Source organism: Carcharhinus amblyrhynchos, unplaced genomic scaffold (assembly GCF_965287045.1).
Source record: "Carcharhinus amblyrhynchos unplaced genomic scaffold, sCarAmb.v2.hapA scaffold_37, whole genome shotgun sequence".
In the NCBI taxonomy this organism is placed as follows: Eukaryota; Metazoa; Chordata; class Chondrichthyes; order Carcharhiniformes; family Carcharhinidae; genus Carcharhinus; species Carcharhinus amblyrhynchos.
This window is the reverse complement of record NW_027649778.1, coordinates 6,676,009-6,695,879: the sequence shown is the minus strand read 5'-3', so window position 1 is coordinate 6,695,879 and position 19,871 is coordinate 6,676,009. Positions and strand designations below refer to the sequence as shown.

Sequence of the window (19,871 nt, the reverse complement as noted above, 5' to 3'; positions counted from 1 at the left end):
CGTCACTGGCTGGGCCAGTATCTAGAATCATAGAATCTACAGTGCAGAAGGAGGAAACATTTGGCCTACGCTTACTTTGTCAACCCCTTTTAGAATTTTATATACCTCAATCAGATCTCCTCTCATCCTTCTAAACTCCAGCGAGTACATGCCCAACGTTGCTGCCCATTTCTAAACTCACACTGAATCCCGTTCCCCCGTCACCCTCCTGAGTAAAGGTCAGGATCGGGGCGGGGGGGTGCAGAATTGGGTGGTCAGCAAGGGGAAGAGGTTTGGTGGCCAGTGAGAGCTTGTGGGGGCTGGGTCAGTGCTGGAGTGGCACAGGATTTAGAAGTGGTGAGGATTCTTCTAGCTCCTTGTTTGGGACAGTCAGACTCTCACCGATCTTTGCCGATGCACCGCAGGGCAGCATAGTGGCACAGTGGTTAGCACTGCTGCCTCATAGCGCCAGGAAACCATATTCGATTCCAGCCCTGGATGACCGTATGCGTGGAGTTTGTACATTTCCCCCGTGTCTGTGTGGGTTTCCTCCAGGCTCCTCACACACTTCAAAGATGTGCAGATTAGGTCGATTGGCCATGATAAATTGTCCCTTAGTGGCTATGGAGATGGGGGGGGGTTCTTGTTTACAGATCATGCAGGGGGATACAAGTACTTTCCCTGCAGAACTGTGGAGCTCCTTGATTGACAGCAGGCTGACCGTATGAACACTGATTCACCAAATCCCTTCGGTTGGGATCTGGACCTCATTCCAGCTGGGATACAGGAATTTCTCACAAAAATCAACACCTGCATTTATGTAGTGCCTCTGATCGTCTCAGGACATCTACTCCCTGCTTCACAGTCTCAGACACACTGCTTGCAATGCAGTAGCTTCTGCACAGGTTTCCTCAGGGTGCTCAGGTTCCCTCCCACAGTCCAAAGATGTGCAGGTTCAGTAGGTTGGCCATGCTAAATTGTCCCTTGGTGTTCAAAGATATGCAGGTTAGGTGGATTGGCCATGCTAAATTACTTCTTAATGTCCAAAGATGTGTGGGTTAGGTGGATCGGCCATGATAAATTGCCACTTAGTTCCAAGGATGTCTAGATTAGGCGGATTGGTGGGTTACATGGATAGTGGGGTGGGTGGGATGTGCTGTTGGAAATTCAATGCAGACACGATGGGCCGAATGGCCTCCTTCTGTACTGTAGGGATTCCAAAAGGGGCGGGGCAGCCAAATTTGTACACAGCAAGATCCCACAACTGACAATCAGTTTCATCTGGTCTCAGTGATGAGGATGATGAATATTGTCCAAGACGTTGTGGAGAACTTCCTCTCCAAAGTAGCGCCACGCTACCTTTGCACCCTGCTGACCAGGTTTTCAACCTTTCCTCAGAAAGATAGCACCTCCAACAGTGCAGCACTGCGATCTTAGTGTTCCCTCACCGGGGTACTATCAACCTCAACTCCTGAAAGGTGGCACTTAAACCTGCCAACCTTCCGGGTCTGAGGCCAACGCCGTGCCCGCTGCGCCACGCTCCCACATTAATTGGGATCGGGAGCGGTCGCCTGAGCCAGTTTTGCCCTCAGGATGAACCAGTATGTCTGCTCCTCCTTAGACAGAGGAAGGACATCGATACACCTGTAGGATTTGGCCTCAGTGGTTAAACAGGAAAGAAATAGGGTGAGTGAAAGAGAAATGGATTATAAAGATTACTGGTCTGAACTGGTCTTATATACATTGAAATAGAACACCAGTAAAACAGGTTATAAGAATACAAATCCCAATGTTCTTTATTCATTTGTGGGTTATGGGTGTCGCTGGCTGGGCCAGCATTTATTGCCCAACCCTAGTTACCCGAGAGCAGCTGAGAGTCAACCACATTGTTGTGGCTCTGGAGTCACATTTGTTGTCCATAATTTTTTTTTGAAGTTAATTATTTATCAGTGTTATAGATAGGCTTACATTAACACCGCAATGAAGTTGCTGTGAAAATTCCCTAGTCGCCACACTCCGGCACCTGTTTGGGTACACTGAGGGAGAATTTAGCACACCTAACCAGCACATCTTTCAGACTGTGGGAAGAAACTGGAGCACCTGGAGGAAACCCACGCAGACATGGGGAGAATGTGCAGACTCCACACAGATAGCGACCCAAGACCAGAATTAAACCTGGGTCCCTGGCACTGGGAGGCAGCAGTGCTAACCGCTGTGCTGCCTGCAATTGTCCCTTGAATTGAATCTCTCGCTTAGCCATTTCAGAGGACAGTTGAGAGCCAACCGCATTGCTGTGGCTCTGGAGTCACATGTAGGCCAGACCAGGTAAGGACGGCAGATTTCCTTCCCTAAAGGACATTAGTGAACCAGATGGGTTTTTCTGACAATGGTTTCATGGTCATCAGTAGATTCTTAATCCCAGATACTTTTTATTGGATTCAAATTCCACCATCTGCTGTGGGGGGATTCGAACCCGGATCCCCCAGAACATTAGCTTAGTTTCTGGATTAATAATCTAGCAACGATACCACTTTCCCGTTTTGTCATAGAATCCCTACAGTGCACAAGGAGGCTATTTGGCCCAAGCCTGCACCAACAACAATCCCACCCAGGCCTTATCCCCAAAAACCCTTGTATTTAACCTGCTAATCCCCATGACAGTATGGGAGAATTTACCACTGTCAATCCACCTAAACCCCATATCTTTGTACCATGGGAGTAAATTGGAATACCTGGAGGAAACCCATGCAGACACAGGGAGAATTTGCAAACTCCACACAGACAGTGACCCGAGGCCGGAATTGAGCTCCGGTCATTGACACTGAGAGGCAGCAGTGTTATCCACTGTGCTGCCACCATTATCCTTTCTGGGTATTCCAACACGATAGAAATCTAAAAAATGATGAGGCGTAAACAGAGTTAGAACAAAGATATTTACAGCACAGGAACAGGCCCTTCGGCCCTCCAAGCCTGCACTGAACGTGCAGACCAACTGAACTAAAACCCCCTACCCTTCCAGGGACCATATTCCTCTATTCCCATCCTATTCATGTATTTGTCAAGATGCCCCATAAAAATTACTATCATACCTGCTTCCACGACCTCCCTCCGCAGCGAGTTCCAGGCACCCACCATCCTCTGTGTAAAGAACTTGCCTCGTACATCTCCTTTAAGTCTTGCCCCTTGCACCTTAAACCTATGCCCCTAGTAATTGACTTTTCCACCTGGGAAAAAAATTTCTGACTATCTACTCTGCCCGTGCCCCTTATAATCTCGTAGACTTCTCCCAGGTCGCCCCTCAACCTCTGTCGTTCCAGTGAGAACAAACCAAGTTTCTCCAACCTCTCCTCATAGCTAATGCCCTCCATACCAGGGCAACATCCTGTACCTTCTTCAAAGCCACCACATCCTTCTGGAAGTGTGGCGACCAGAATTGAACACTATATTCCAAGTGCGGCCTAACTAAGATTCTATAAAGCTGCAACATGACTTGCCAATTTTTAAACTCAGTGCCCCAGACGATGAAGACAAGCATGCCGTATGCCTTCTTGACTACCTTCTCCACCTGTGTTGCCACTTGCAGTGATCGATAGGGTATTTCAGGGGCTTTTAGATAAGCACAGGAATGTGCATGGAATAGAGGGATAATGGACCAAGGATAGGTAGAAAGGATTAGTTTAATTTGGTGTCATGTTTGACACAACAGGGGCGGCATGGTGGTTAGCACTGCTGCCTTACAGCGCCAGGGACCTGGGTTCAATTCCTGGTTTGGGTCACTGTCTGTGTGGAGTTTGCACATTCTTCTTGTGTCTGCGTGGTTTTCCTCTGGTTTCCTCCCATAGACCAAAGATTGCCAACTTTTGGGAACAAAAGCAGGAGTAGTTGTGAAGAGTGATAAGACCAGCCAGGCAGTGTGTGATCTTATCTAACCTGGCCTGGGACTTGGAAATGAAAGGGCTGTTTACACATTAGCCATGCTAAATTGCCCCTTAGAGTCCCGAAATGCGTAATTTAAAAGGGATTAACAGGGTAAATATATGGGAATGGGGTTGGGTAGGATTGTGGTCGGTGCAGACTCAATGGGCCAAATGGCCTCTTTTTGCACTGTATGGATTCTATAACACTGTAGGCCTGTGTTGTATACTGTCCTATGTTCTATGGGGTATGCCTAGGTGAGAAAGAGTTAACAGGAGGCTCTGAAGCGGTGATTGGAGTTTTGTTAAGGAGGACATCTTTTTTTAAATGTATATATTATGTATATATCCTGCAACATCATCTCCTTGGTGCTGTCCTTGAGGAGATAGGAAAACATTTCTGCACAGTACGGACTGCCGCGCACACAGAAAAACATCTGCGGTCGTTAATTTAGACCCTTATCAGCTCACAAAGGCCTGTGTAAACAGCCCTTTGGTTTCCAAGTCCCAGGCCGGGTTAGATAAGATCACACACTGCCTGGCTGGTCTTATCACTTTTCACAACTACTCCTGCTCTTGTTCCCCGAAAGTTGGCAATCGACCAAAACTCAGAGCCTGCAGGCTCCGGCCTTATTCTCAGAGGCCAAGACGCAGTGCCCAGCTCCTAAATATAGCTTTCTGCAAACCACCCACCCCTGCGCATCCCCCGCTGCCCCTGCTGCCCCCGCCCCCCCCAAACCACATCCACTCACAGAAACATAATGAAGCAGGGTCAACACTATTGAACAAGTGCGTGATGAGGAAGTCTTCACGCCAGCAGCAAAGGAGAAGCGGGGGAGAGCGGCTCTGGTGAAAGGCAGCCCCCTTCGTAGAACTGATCCTTCAATCATCTGCTAGGCCGAGAGCCTCCTTCCAGAGACGCATGGAATCTGTATCCCGGGCTGGCCAACGTGCCAGGAGTCTCACGAAACATAGAAGATATGAGTATAAAAATTGGCGCCTGATGTTACAGCTGTATAGAACGTTGGTTAGGCCACATTTGGAGTACTGCAGCCAGTTCTGGTCGCCACACTACCAGAAGGACATGGAGGCTTTGGAGAGAGTACAGAAAAGGTTTACCAGGATGTTGCCTGGTATGGAGGGTCTTAGCCATGAGGATAGATTGGGTAAACTAGGGTTGTTCTCCCTGGAAAGACGGAGAATGAGAGGAGACCTAATACAGGTGTATAAAATTATGAAGGGAATAGATAGGGTGAACAGTGGGAAGCTTTTTCCCAGGTCGGAGGTGACAAACACGAAGGGTCACAAGTTCAAGGTGAGGGGGGGGGGGGGGGCAAGGTTTAACTCGGACGTCAGAGGGTGGTGGGGGCCTGGAATGCACTGCCAAGCAGGGTGGTGGAGGTGGAAACGCTGGGATTGTTTAAGACTTATCTGGATGGTCACTTGAACAGATTGTGAATGGAGGGATACAAACAAATGGTCTAGTTGGACCAATGAGTGGTGCAGGCTTGAAAGGGCCAAAGGGGCCTGTTTCCGGTGCTGTATTGTTCTTTGTATAGGAACAGGAGGCGGCCATTTGGCCCTTGGAACCTGCTCCGCCATTCATCACGATCACGGATGACCGTCCAACTCAATAGCCTCATCCTGCTCTCTCCCCATAACCTTAAATCCATTCACCCCCCAAGTGCTGTGGAAAGATAGAAGATAGGGACATCACAAAGTCAACTCTGTCTGTAGATAGATGAATGGCCAAACCACGAACCAAGCTACAACTTCTATTTCTTTACTTTGGCACAGTGAATCAGCACTGCTGCCTCACAGCGCCAGGAACCCGGGTTCGATTCCCGGCCTCGGGTCACTCTGTGCGGAGTCTGCTCATTTTCCCCTGTGTCTGCGTGTCACTGTGCTGCTCTTGTTAGATAAGTATGAGTTTCTCAGAAGAAGGTGGTGCTGATTTTTATCACACATTTAGAATGTTTTAAATAAATGTGTTCTCTTGCAATATTAATGTCTATAATGTGAAAATGTCTTCACATTTGTTACTGACATGAATTAATGATTTACTAATGATTTTTAATTCAAAATTAATGCACATAAATTTATTACATGTAGTATTTATAGCTCCCACCAGACAAATGCGAGAATGCCAAATTTCAAACAGTTACAATAATTGATACTATTGTGTGCTGATTGGTTGGCAAATCAATTCTGATTGGTTGAGCTGTTGTCATGGAGAAAGCTGCCATTATTTCTAATAAGAGTTGTTTCAATGAGAGTAAGTGGAAGTGGGTAGAGTGGGGCCAATCAAACCCTCTTGACAGCCACCCTTATAATCTCACATGTCTCACCTCTCATTCCTCTGAACTCCAGTGCGTCCAAACCCACTCAACCTCCCCACATGAAAGCAAACAAAAGCAAATATCCCAGGAATCGGCCCAGTAAACCTTCTCTGAACTGCCCCCAATGTCCTTCCGCTCACCTGAAGAAGCAGCGACGCTCCAAAAGCTTGTGCTACCAAATAAACCTGTTGGACTTTAACCTGGTGTTGTGAGACTTCTTACTGTGCTTCCTTGGGTGAGCAGAGCAAAAATGCACACTGTAGTCCAGATACCATCAAGTTATAGGAAAACGAAAAGGCCCTTCAGCCCATCGAGTCTGTACCAACAATAACTATCACTAATATGCGTTAATCCTATTTTTCTGCACTTGTGCCATATCATGGAATACTACAGTGTAGGAGGAGGCCATTCGACCCATCAAAACTGCACCGACCACAATTCCACCTATCCCCATAACACCATGCACTTACCCTAGCTAGTCCCCCTGCCAATAAGGGAGAATTTAGCACTGCCAGTTCACCTAACCTGCACATCTTTGGACTGTGGGAGGAAACCAGAGCGCCCGGAAGAAACCCACACAGACATGGGGGAGAACTTGCAAACTCTACGCAGTGACCCAAGTTGGGAATCGAACCTGGGTCCCTGGCGCTGTGATGCAGCAGTACTGACCACTGTGCTGCCCGCAAATCTGGGTTACAGTCACCTTGCTGTGCGCAGATTGGCTGTCGCGTCCCCTAAGGTACTTCAGACATAATTCATTGGATGTTATTGCAGCGCAGTGGTTAGCACTGCTGCCTCGCAGTACCAGAGACCCGGGTTCGATTCCCGGCTCAGGTCACTGTCTGTGTGAAGTTTGCACGTTCTCCCTGTGTCTGTGTGGGTTTCCTCCGGGTGCTCCGGTTTCCTCCCATAGTCCAAAGATGTGCGGGTTAGATGGATTGGCCATGTTAAGTTGCCCCTTAGTGTCAGGGAGAAATCAGTAGGGTAAATACATGGGGCTACAGGAGTAGTGCTTGGGTGGGATTGTGGTTGGTGCAGACTTGATGGGCTGAATGGCCCCATTCTGCAGTGTAGGGATTCTATGATCCTAAGTGTTGAGGTCATGAAAGGTGCTCCAGAAATGTAAATCCTTTTTTCGGGGGGTGGGGGGTGGGGGGACGGCGGGGTCCATCATTTCTCTCCCTCCGCACCCCCCCCCCATCACCATTTTCTCCCCTTCTCAATAGCTCCAAATACTTGATTCGATTAATTGTCACATGTATTGGGATACAGTGAAAAGTATTGTTTCTTGCACACTATATAGAAGGAAAGGAGAGAGTGCAGAATGTAGTGTTACAGTCATAGCTAGGGTGTAGAGAAAGATCAACTTAATGCGAGGTTGGTCCATTCAAAAGTCTGACCGTAGCAGGGAAGAAGCTGTTCTTGAGTTGGTTGATACATGACCTAAGACTTTTGTATCTATTTTCCTGACGGAAGAAAGTGGAAGAGAGAATGTCCGGGGTGTGTGGGATCCTTAATTATGCTGGCTGCTGTCCCAAGGCAGCGGGAAGTGTAGACGGAAGCAATGGATGAGAGGCTGGTTTGAATGATGGGCTGGGCTACATTTACAACCCTTTCTTGTGGTCAGGGTCAGAGCAGGAGCCATACCAAGCTGTGATACATTCAGAAAGGATGCTTTCTATGGTGCATCTGTAAAACCCAGTGAGAGTTGTAGTGGACATGCCAAATTTTCTTAGCCTCCCGGGAAAGTAGAGGCATTGGTGGGCTTTCTTAGCTATAACCTCAGCTTGGAGGGACCAGGACAGGTTGTTGGTGATCTGGATACCTAAAAACTTGAATACAGGTTCAGGAACGTAGAACATAAGAACTAGGAGCAGGACTAGGCCATCTGGCCCCTCAAGCCTGCTTCGCCATTCAGTAAGATCATGGCTGATCTTTTCGCAGACTCAGCTCCACTTACCCGCCCGCTCATCATAACCCTTAATTCCTTTACTGTTCAAAAATCTTAACTATCCTTGCCTTAAAAACATTCAATGAGGGAGCCTCAACTGCTTCACTGCGCAGGGAATTCCACAGATTCACAACCCTTTGTGTGAAGAAGTTCCTCCTCAACTCAGTCCTAAATCTGCTCCCCCTTATTTTGAGGCCATGCCCCCTAGTTCTAGTTTCACCTGCCAGTGGAAACAACTTCCCTGCTTCTATCTTATCTAATCCCTTCATAATCTTATATGTTTCTATAAGATCTCCTCTCATTCTTCTGAATTCCAAAGAGTATAATCCCAGTGTACAGTCTCTCACAAAAATTTGGCCTCCACCCTCAATGTTACTGAACAGTGAGGTAACGCAAGCCAGGGAGCCTGCTGGTTAGACTAAAACATTTATTTCTTGTACCTTTATGGAGGTGACGGTATCCCAGCATTCAGAGCAGGAACGAAAGCCCCCTATTGAGCTGATGGAGGACTTTCACTGTCCCAGTGACTGCTGGGATAGCCTGGCAACCATGGCTTCCTCAGACTCTCCAGCTGAAAGAGATACAGATGTACTGGGAGAGAGTGGAGAGAATACAGAGAGCGAGGAGGAACAGGCATCAGAGAAGAGAGGTTGGGAAGAATGCAAACATGTCATTTAAACTGACTTAAACCTGGGCTGAAGCAGGGGAGTGTAAAAGAGAAAGGAGAAGGGGAATAGGGAAATCTATCAGAATTCCCATGCGCAATCTCCTCTCAAATTCACACTTGTGCAACCGTTGGTTGAAATTACTAGGGCAGAGGCTGGAAACTCACTTCCTGACTCCCCAAAGTCTATCGCTAAGGCACAGGTCAGGCTTGTGAAGAAATGCTATCTCTACAGCGAGTGGACGCGTGAGAACGAGCTCTCGAGGAAACACAACTGGTCACCTGCGGGAGCAGGGGAAATCCTCCCAGGACCGTGAGCAAAGCACAAGTATTGAAGTATCATAGAATCCCGACAGCGCAAATCTAAAAGATGGGCAGGTTAGGTGGATTGGCCATGCTAAATTGCCCCTTACTGTCCAAAGATGTGCGGATTAGGGGGATTGGCCGTGCTAAATTGCTCCTTACTGTCCAAAGACGTTCTGGTTATTGGCCATGCTAAATTGCCCCTTACAGTCCAAAGATGTGCAGGTTCGATGGATTGGCTGTGCTAAATTGCCCCTTAGTGTCAGGGGTATTAGCCAGGTAAATATATGAGTTACAGGGATAGGGCCTGTTGTCGGTGCGGGCTCAATGGGCCAAAAGGCTGCTGACTCTATGATTGTTGGGATGATTAGCGTGAGAGAGAGAGAGAATTGGGGTGGGGGGCGGTAGTGGAATGAGGAAACAGGACAGCCAGTGTGTCTGGTCTCTGAATGGGTGGTTGGACGAGAGGACCCAGTGATGGTGGATCTGTTTTTAACTGCAGCTTCCTGAGAGAACACTGCGGTCCCTTTTCATCAGCTGTTGGCGTGGGCTCCTCTAATTAGATCGATAGCTGGCGAGTGACCCTGGTGACCCGGGCATGATTGATCATTCTGAAGTGCACAATGCAGCATCTGCATTTGGGGGGGGCGGTGGTGTGTGTGGGGGGGGGGGGGGGGGGCAGTGCGGGTGGTGGGACAGAGTGCGTGTGTGAGGGAGAGGGGCGTGATGGGGGCTTGGTGGAATTATTCACCATCGCAAAGCTCTTCGATTTCCTCCGGCCACATTGCTGCAATGTTGGTAACTAACTCAGAGCAAGGCAAAAGCAGAGTAACGACACACTGCAGATCTTAAAGAAAAGATAATAGTGACTCTCTCTCTCTCTCTCCCCCCTGCATTGCTGAGTGAGCTCAGTGCTCTGTGTTGGCTGCCTTCTGCTCTGACTGCAGAGCACGCAGGCACCTGAGGAAAAAGAATGGAAAAGAGGAACAGATTCCATATCATCGCAGTTAAATGACACCTCCCTCCTCCCTGACCTTGGCCTATCTTTTCACCTGCTTGGGCTCTGCTAACGTCACCGCTCATATCTGGAACGTAGGAGGGATCTGAGACCAGTCTTTCCCTTAATCCGAGTTTACTCCCAAAATGGTGGCGTAAAGCCACCATGTCTACTTGTTCCCGCTGCCTCCCAACTCACACTGTCCCACTTACGTGAACTGGTTTACAGACAACCTGAACAGGTGCCGGAGTGTGACGACTAGGGGATTTTCATAGTAACTTCATTGCAGCGTCAATGTAAGCCTTACTCGTGACACTAATAAATAAACTAAACACATTCCCTCACCTTTGAGGGAAAGCAGTGTCTTGCTGGTATTGTCACTGGACTAGTAACCCGCAGGCCCAGAGCAAGATCCGGTTCGAATCCTGCAGATGCTGGAATTTGAATTCAATTTTAAAAAACTGGAATTAGGAAACTACTGATGACCATGAAACCATTGGCGGAATAACCCATCTGGTTCACTCATGTCCCGTTAGGGAAGGAAATCTGCCATCCTTACCCGGTCTGGCCTACATGTGACTCCAGAGCCACAGCAATGTGATTAATTCTCAACTGTCCTCGGGCAATTAGGGATGGGCAATAAATTTTGGGCCAGAGATGCCCACATCCCGAGCGCATAAATAAATTCCCAATATTCCGGAATAAAGGCACCAATTGTACTGGTTCCCCATGCCGCCCCACGACATCTGGTGTGAACTGGTTTGCAAACAAATGTAATAATTCCTACATCTTTCCTGGTTCCTCGTGGCTGTTTCAGTTACCAGTCCCATCACAGTAGGATTCCCACGTCAACAGGCTTCCAGATCCTAGTGCTATGGTGTTTGCTCTTTAAAAACCCCTCTGCCTCCTTGGAAAATCTCCTCAGAACCCAGTCCTGTCCCCGGGTGTTGAGGTCGCACTCCCTCTGATTGGGATCCGGGAAGCTCAGGACCAAGCCCACCCGGGTGCTTTTGTCACCTCCAGGCCTAGATATGCCTGCTCAGCGTCCAGTGCCCCACAGCACCTCACACCTCTCTCTCCTCACCGTAACCCACTGTCTGCACATTCTCCCTGTATCTGCGTAGGTTCCCTCCCACAGTCCAAAGAGGTGAAGGTTAGATGGATTGGCCATGCTAAATTGTCCCTTAATGTCAGGGAGATTAGCAGGGTGAATAAATGGGGTTATGGGATAGGGGCTGGATGGAATTATTGTCGGTGCAGACTCGATGGGTCAAATGGCCTCTTTCTGCACTGTAGGGATTCTGTAAAGTTGTTCACCTCAGATTCTCCCTGTGAGAATGGGTACCACGTTCTCACCACTCCCTGGGGTACAGAGGTATCTCCAGAATATTCCTCGCTGTATTTATTACTGACAACCTGAGATTTTTATCCTCCCATGTCAAGGATTGGTTAAAGTCTGCCCCGCTTGCTGGTGGGGGCAGTAGTTTATGGGGAGATGGCGGTCGGGCCTACACGTGACTCCACAGCCTTGCTTTACCGCCCCTGAAATGGCCAAGTCGGCCCCTCAGATCAGCATTGCCACGAGATTACAAACCTTAAATCGGAAAATAAAGATCCCTATCGCTGCGAGGAACCTAGTGCTGGAGGGTTGCAGCTCCAGCCTGCCCTGGAGCAGAGCTCCCCAGTCCCTACAACACGGCTTCTCGAAGATTCTCTCGGGAAAAAGGACTCCATTCTCTGGAGTGCTCGCTCGCTCTCAATTTCCAATACTCCCTCAAATCAGGTGACACTCTTCTGGCGTGCTGTCTTAGAAGTTGACAGGCCCCCACATACACAATAAATTGAAGTTTATTTAATAGTGTCGCCAGTCGGCTGACATTAACACTGCAATGAAGTTACTGTGAAAGTCGTTGCGGGGGTCGGAGGTAAGGAAGCCACACCCTCTGTTCTTGGAGGAGAAAGCAGGAGGGTGGCACTGAATTGACTCCTCACTGGGAGGGCTGGTGCAGATCTGATAGGCCGAATGGCCTCCTTCTGTAGGGTTTCTGTACTGAACATAAACACTGGGACAGGATCAGTCAGCTACAATGGCCTCTTTCTTGGTCTCATTTCCCAGAGCGATTGTGAGGAGGAAACTGTCAATTTGATTCCCCCCCCCACCTCCAGGAATTCACCCAATTGCGGGAATCCAGATGGCTCTAACCTCCCTCAATGTGGATGAATCAAACACCGGGGGGAACTGGTGGATTCTTGTAGCTTCCGAGCAGCTGAGGCTCAATCTCTGTGCGCACATCTCTGCGTTACAAGTGCTGCTTCCTCAGAGGGGGAAGCCAGCCAGCACTGCCTCACCGGAAAAAGCTCACAGATAGCAGAAGCTGCCACTTCCCGTGAGGATTGTGGCCACTTCCTGCGGGGAAGCCAGCTGGGGTGACCAGGGGTCAGAGGTTGAGCGGAAAGCGGGCAGTCCAGAGGAAGTGACACCTCCGACAGGGACAATGTGCCACAAGGGAGTAAGGAATGACAGCAGAATAAATCTCGTCAATGCAGCTGGAACCTTGATTAAAAACGTTCATGATGACCCTGAAGGGTTTTCCCTCTCCCTGCCTCTCACTCAGAGTCAGAGAATCCCCGTAGTGTAGGAGGAGGCTATTCGGCCCTTCGAGACTGCACTGACAGCAATCCCCTGACACTAAGGGACAATTTAGCATGGCCAATCCCTCTAACCTGCACATCTTTAGATATTTCTCTCTCTCTCTCCCCCCCCCCCACTTTCCTTCGCTCTCTCTCTTTCCCTCTCCCCTCTTGCTCTATGTCCTTCCGTTTCTCTCCCTCCCCTCGCTCTCCCTCTCCCCCCTCACTCTTTCTCTCCCTCTCCCCCTCGTCCATCCATCCCTCATTTACCCTCAACTGAATCTGGCTAATTGGGAACGGAAGAGAAACGCTTAGCCACCCTGCAAGGAGTTGAAGAAGAGGTAGCGCTCTGAAAGCTTGTGCTACCAAATAAGCCTGTTGGACTTTAACCTGGTGTTGTGAGACGTCTTACTGTGCCCACCCCAGTCCAACACCAGCAACTCCAGGAGTTGTTGTCTTCATAGAAGCATAAAATCTCTACAATGCAGAAGGAGGCCTATTGAGTCTGCACTTCCCAGGCTCACCCCTCTGTCCTCTCCTTGTAACTCCAGGCATTTAATCTGACTAATCCTCTGAAGCTGCACATCTTTAGACACTATGGGGAATTTAGCACAGCCAATCCACCTAACCCGCACATCTTTGGACTGTGGTCAACTCTCAGCAGCCCCTCTGAAATGGCCGAGGGAGATGCTAAGTTCAAGGGGCAATTAGAGATGGGCAATACATGCTGGCCCAGATGCCCACATCCCAAAGAATAAAAATTACCTTCCTCTCCACCACCCCTCTCGAGAAGTGACCCATCCACTTTAACAAAATGACACCAAACTCAGTAAGTAACCCTCTGCCCAAATTCTAGGTCAACTCCTTTTACTCATTTATGGGACATGGGCATTGCTGGTTGGCCAGCATTTATTGCCCATTCCTAGATCTCGAGGGCAGTTGAGAGTCAACCATATTGCTGTGGCTCTGGAGTCAGACCAGGGTAAGGACGGCAGATTTCCTTCCCTAAAGGACATTAGTGAACCAAATGGGTTTTTCCGACAATGGCTTCATGGCCATCAGTGGATCCTTAACTCCAGATATCCGCGTGGCGAGATTCAAATCCGGGTCCCCAGAACATTAGCTGAGTTTCTGGATTAATAGTGTAGTGATAATACCACTATGCCATTGCCTCACACAGTCCGAAAGACATGGTGGTTTGGGTGCATTGGCCATGCTAAATTCTCCCTCAATGTACCTGAACAGGCGCCAGAGTGGGGCAACTAGGGGACTTTCACAGTAACTTCATTGCAGTGTTAATCAAAGCCTTACTTGTGAGACTACTAATAAACTTTTTAAAAAAAGATACAAAAGTCTGAAGGCACGCATCAATCAACTCAAGAACAGCTTCTTCCCTGCTGCCGTCAGACTTTTGAATGGACCTACCTCATATTAAGCTGATCTTTCTCTACACCCTAGCTATGGCTGCAACACTACATTTTGCACCCTCTCCTTTCCTTCTCCCCTATGTATTCTATGAACAGTATACTTTGTCTGTACAGCACACAAGAAATAATACTTTTCACTGTATGCTCATACATGTGACAATAATAAATCAAAATATGCACTCATGTATACACAGACACATACACTCTCGTACACACATATACACATATGTGCACATATACTCTCAGGATCATAGAGTCCCTACATTGCAGAAGGAGGCCATTTGGCCCATCAAGTCTGCACCAACCACAATCCCGCCCTGGCCCCATCTCCTTAACCCCAACTATTTTCCCTGCTAGTCCCCCTAACACCAAGGGGCAATTTAGCCTGGCCAATCCACCTAACCTACACATCTTTGGAGTATGGGAAGAAACAGAGCACCCAGAGGGACTCCCTGCAGACATGGGGAGAATGTGCAGACTCCATACAGACAGTGACCCGAGGTCGGAATTGAACCTGGGTCCCTGGCACTGTGAGGCAGCAGTGCTAACCACTGCACCACCGTGCGGCCATCCATGTACACAGCCACACACATATGTGCACACACACACACGTATACATGTATGCACACACACACACTTTGATGCCACGCGAACTACTTAGCCAGGGCAGCATTCTGACCGTAAACCTGGTCTGAACAGAAATAAAAGTGTGAAACTCACTTGCTTGATGCGGTCTGGGTTCACGTTGGTCTGAGGCTGGAGAATGTTCACAGGCTCAGTCTTGCCCACATTCTGCGGCATTTCCCGGACCTTCTCCGCGATGAAGTCGTGGACCGCATTCAGCGCTTCCACCGTCCCCTGGATCAGACATACCCGTTCCGTGGTGCCTGGAAAAGGGAACCGGAAAAACCAAAGGTCAAAACGCACACTCGAGACGGGAACATGTTTAGAAAGAGTTAGCATCCGGTCCAATTCTTCATCCACTTGGACCTGGGAAGACCCGGTTTAGGGAGCCTCAAATCCCATTCAAAGGCAACACTCACATTTTGCTTTGACAGAGCTCTGCTATTAACACATTGTGATATCTTACCCTTATGCTGCTATTAATACCTGCCTTAGTCTTTATCACGACCACTAACACTCTTTTTGTCCTGTGTCTGTGACATCTCTTGTCTAACTCCCCTTGGCTCTCACCTATCCCTAACCTTTTATTTTGTACTATCAGCCTCTCTTTAAACAATACAAAACCCATCACATTTCTCTCTTCAGCTCTGAAGAGGAGTCACACTGTTTCTCTCTCCACAGACGCTGAGATTTTCCAGCGTTTTTCAGTTTTTATTTCTAGCAATGTTCCTTTGACCTGAATTGCTAAACTTGTCTCCGAGAATGGTGTCCAAACCAGCTGTGCAGCTTCCGCATTGATCAAGGCCGGTTAGCATCTGGATTCAGATTCTTTGGCAAAATAAATGATTGCACGCTGGAGCCTGCTGAAAGACAGCCACGATTGGAGTGAGTGAAAGGGGGCAGGAGGCGGGTGGTGGTTCCATCCCAAGTCGTGTAAAGACTATGTAAGTTCTACATGTCTACACACGCGCGCACTCTCACTCAGAGAGAGAGAGAGAGACGCGCGCACTCTCACTCAGAGAGAGAGAGAGAGAAACGCGCGCACTCTCAGAGAGAGAGAGAGAGAGAGACGCGCGCACTCTCACTCAGAGAGAGAGAGAGAGAGAGACGCGCGCACTCTCACTCAGAGAGAGAGAGAGAGAGAGACGCGCGCACTCTCACTCAGAGAGAGAGAGAGAGAGAGACGCGCGCACTCTCACTCAGAGAGAGAGAGAGAGAGAGACGCGCGCACTCTCACTCAGAGAGAGAGAGAGAGAGACGCGCGCACTCTCACTCAGAGAGAGAGAGAGAGAGACGCGCGCACTCTCACTCAGAGAGAGAGAGAGAGAGACGCGCACACTCTCACTCAGAGAGAGAGAGAGAGAGACGCGCGCACTCTCACTCAGAGAGAGAGAGAGAGAGACGCGCGCACTCTCACTCAGAGAGAGAGAGAGAGAGACGCGCGCACTCTCACTCAGAGAGAGAGAGAGACGCGCGCACTCTCACTCAGAGAGAGAGAGACGCGCGCACTCTCACTCAGAGAGAGAGACGCGCGCACTCTCACTCAGAGAGAGAGACGCGCGCACTCTCACTCAGAGAGAGAGACGCGCGCACTCTCACTCAGAGAGAGAGACGCGCGCACTCTCACTCAGAGAGAGAGACGCGCGCATTCTCACTCAGAGAGAGAGACGCGCGCACTCTCACTCAGAGAGAGAGACGCGCGCACTCTCACTCAGAGAGAGAGACGCGCGCACTCTCACTCAGAGAGAGAGACGCGCGCACTCTCACTCAGAGAGAGAGACGCGCGCACTCTCACTCAGAGAGAGAGACGCGCGCACTCTCACTCAGAGAGAGAGACGCGCGCACTCTCACTCAGAGAGAGAGACGCGCGCACTCTCACTCAGAGAGAGAGACGCGCGCACTCTCACTCAGAGAGAGAGACGCGCGCACTCTCACTCAGAGAGAGAGACGCGCGCACTCTCACTCAGAGAGAGAGACGCGCGCACTCTCACTCAGAGAGAGAGACGCGCGCACTCTCACTCAGAGAGAGAGAGAGACGCGCGCACTCTCACTCAGAGAGAGAGAGAGAGACGCGCGCACTCTCACTCAGAGAGAGAGAGAGAGAAACGCGCGCACTCTCACTCAGAGAGAGAGAGAGACGCGCGCACTCTCACTCAGAGAGAGAGAGAGAGAGAGACGCGCGCACTCTCACTCAGAGAGAGGAGAGAGAGAGACGCGCGCACTCTCACTCAGAGAGAGAGAGAGACGCGCGCACTCTCACTCAGAGAGAGAGAGACGCGCGCACTCTCAGAGAGAGAGAGAGACGCGCGCACTCTCAGAGAGAGAGAGAGAGAGACGCACGCACACATTCAGAGACACATACAACACAGTCACACAACACACTCACTCACACTCAGACACACACACACTCATACACTCAGTCACACATGTACTAGACAGTCACACACATTCAAATACACACACACACACAGTTACTCAAATGTTCACACACACACTCATGCACTATACAGTCACACACACACACACACACACACACACACACACACACACAATGTCAGAATGTAAGCAATAGAAACAGGTGGTGGACCAAACAGCTTCTTGAGCCTGTTTCACCAATGCCCACCACCCCCCTCCACCCCCACCCCCCACCAAATTTGATTTGAACTCAGCTCCAGTTTCCCACGCACCCACGAGTCCCTGATTCCTGTCAGTGCAGTGCCTTCTGGTTGCTATACAGTTGACATCATTTAACTCGAGCTCGGAGCTTCCTCGGGTATATACCGCGCTGTCCTCCATGTGTCTGGTGGATTGGTAAACGGATATACTGTCACTCACACCCGCCAGCCAGTGAATGTGACACCATGGCACGTGCATTCACGTAATAATTAAATAAAATGAGAGATCAAAAGGTGTTAAATGTATTCCACAATGGGGCACTCTCAGCTCTCTGGGGTTGAGAATTCCAAAGATTCACAACCCTTTGAGTGAAGAAATTTCACTTTATCTGCATCCAAAACAGCCGCCCCCTCAGCCTGAGACTGTGTCCTCGTGTTTTAGATTCCCCAGCCAGGGGGAACCGACCTCTCACTCTCCTCGCTGTTCAGCCCCCTTCAAAGCCGTGAATGTTTCACTGCGATCACCTCTCATTCTTCCAAACTCTCGAGGATATAGATCCAACTTACCCAGCCCCTCGAACAACCCCTGCGGACCAATTGAAAGAACCCGCTTCTAAAGGAAGTGCACCATTTCATAAGATATAGGAGAAGAATTAGGCCATTCGGCCCATTAAGTCTGCTTCACCATTCAATTTTTTTTATTCGTCCATGGGATATGGGCATCGCTGGCTGGGCCAGCATTTATTACCCATCCCTAGTTGCCCTTGGAAGGCAGTTGACAGTCAACCACATTGCTGTGGCTTTGGAGTCACATGTAGGCCAGACCGGGGTAAAAATGGCAGATTTCCTTCCCTAAAGGACATTAATGGGTTTTTCCGACAATGGTTTCGCGGTCATCAGTAGATCCTTGATTCCAGATTTTTTTAAAATTGAATTCAAATTCCACCAGCTGCTGTGGTGGGGATTCGAACCTGGGGTCCCAGAACATTAACCGAGTTTCTGGATTAACAGTCCAGTGATAATACCACTGGGCCATCACCTTATCACAGCTGGCAAGTTTCTCAACTCTATTCCCCCCCCCCCCCACTTTAACCTTTGATCTCCTCACCAATCAAGAACCTATCTCCGTCTTAAACATACTCAATGACCTGGCCTCCTCTGAGGATGAATTCCACAGATTCACCACCCTGTGGCTGAAGAAATTCCTCCTTATCTGGGTGGCACAATGGTTAGCACTGCTGCCTCGCAGCGCCAAAGACCCAGGTTCGATTCCCGGCTTGGATCACTGTCTGTGCAGAGTCTGCACGTTCTCCCCGTGTCTGCATGGGTTTTCTCCCACAGACTGAAAGATGTGCTGGTTGGGTGCATTGACCATGCATAGTTCTCCCTCAGTGTACCCAAACAGGGTGCCTAGGGGGTTTTCACAGCAACTTCATTGCAGTGTTAATGTAAGCCTACCTGTATCACTAATAAATCAACTAAACCTAAACTGATCTCAGTTCCAAAGGGTTGTCCCTATTTCTTAGAGATTGAGACCAAAACTACACTGGAACGATGGAGGCTGAGTGGTATTGTCAATGGACTAGTAATTCAGAGGCCCAGGCGAATGCTCTGGGGGACATGAGTTCAAATCCCACCCCAGAATTGAAAGCTAGTCTCAGTAACGGTGACTGAGAAACTATCAACAATTGTCGTTAAAACCCATCTAGGTCCCTACTGTCCCCTTTAGGGAAGGGGATCTGCTGTCTTACCCGGTCTGGCCTACATGTGACTCCAGAGCCACAGTGATGTGGTTGACTCTCAACTGCCCTTAGGCAACTAGGGAGGGGCACTAAACACTGGCCAGCCAGCGACACCCATATCCCATGAATCCCATCGGAAAGCAATGGCCCAGTGGTATTATCGCTAGACTATTAATCCAGAAACTCAGCTAACATTCTGGGGACCCGGGTTCCAATCCCGCCACAGTGGAATTTGAATTCAACAAAAAATATTTGGAATTAAGAACCTACCAATGATGACAATGAAACCATTATCGGAAAACCCTGCCTGGTTCACTAATGTCCTTCAGGGAAGGAAATCTGCCGTCCTTACCTGGTCTGGCCTACGTGTGACTCCAGAGCCACAGCAATGTGGTTGACTCTCAATTATTGCTCTTCACTGGGATCTTGCTGTGCAGAAATAGGTTCATGCATTTTCCACAATGGGGCAATGACTCAATTTCAGAAAGGACTTCATTGCTGGTGACGCACTTTGGGTCATCATGCCAACTCTCTTTGGTCTGGCGCTGCCCAGCATCTGATATCCCATAACACTTATAAATGGCACAGCAGGAGGCCATTCAGCCCACTGAGTCTATGCCGGCTCTCTGTAGAGAAATACAGTCACTTCCATTCCCCCTCTCCGCGGCCCTGCAAGTGCCCATCC

The 19,871-nt window shown here is 49.2% G+C and overlaps 1 protein-coding gene across 2 annotated transcripts in view; it reads right to left on the bottom strand.

The window, feature by feature from the left end:
* Nucleotides 1–19,871, bottom strand: part of LOC145362212 (RNA-binding protein Nova-1-like) — a 148,353-nt gene that overhangs the window by 23,425 nt on the left and 105,057 nt on the right. For both annotated transcript variants that reach the window (XM_080218278.1, XM_080218277.1), the window contains exon 3: nucleotides 14,926–15,092. In XM_080218278.1, coding sequence (XP_080074404.1) covers nucleotides 14,926–15,006 — 81 coding nt within the window. In that variant the 5' untranslated portion in view covers nucleotides 15,007–15,092. The remainder of the gene's footprint in view (nucleotides 1–14,925; nucleotides 15,093–19,871) is intronic.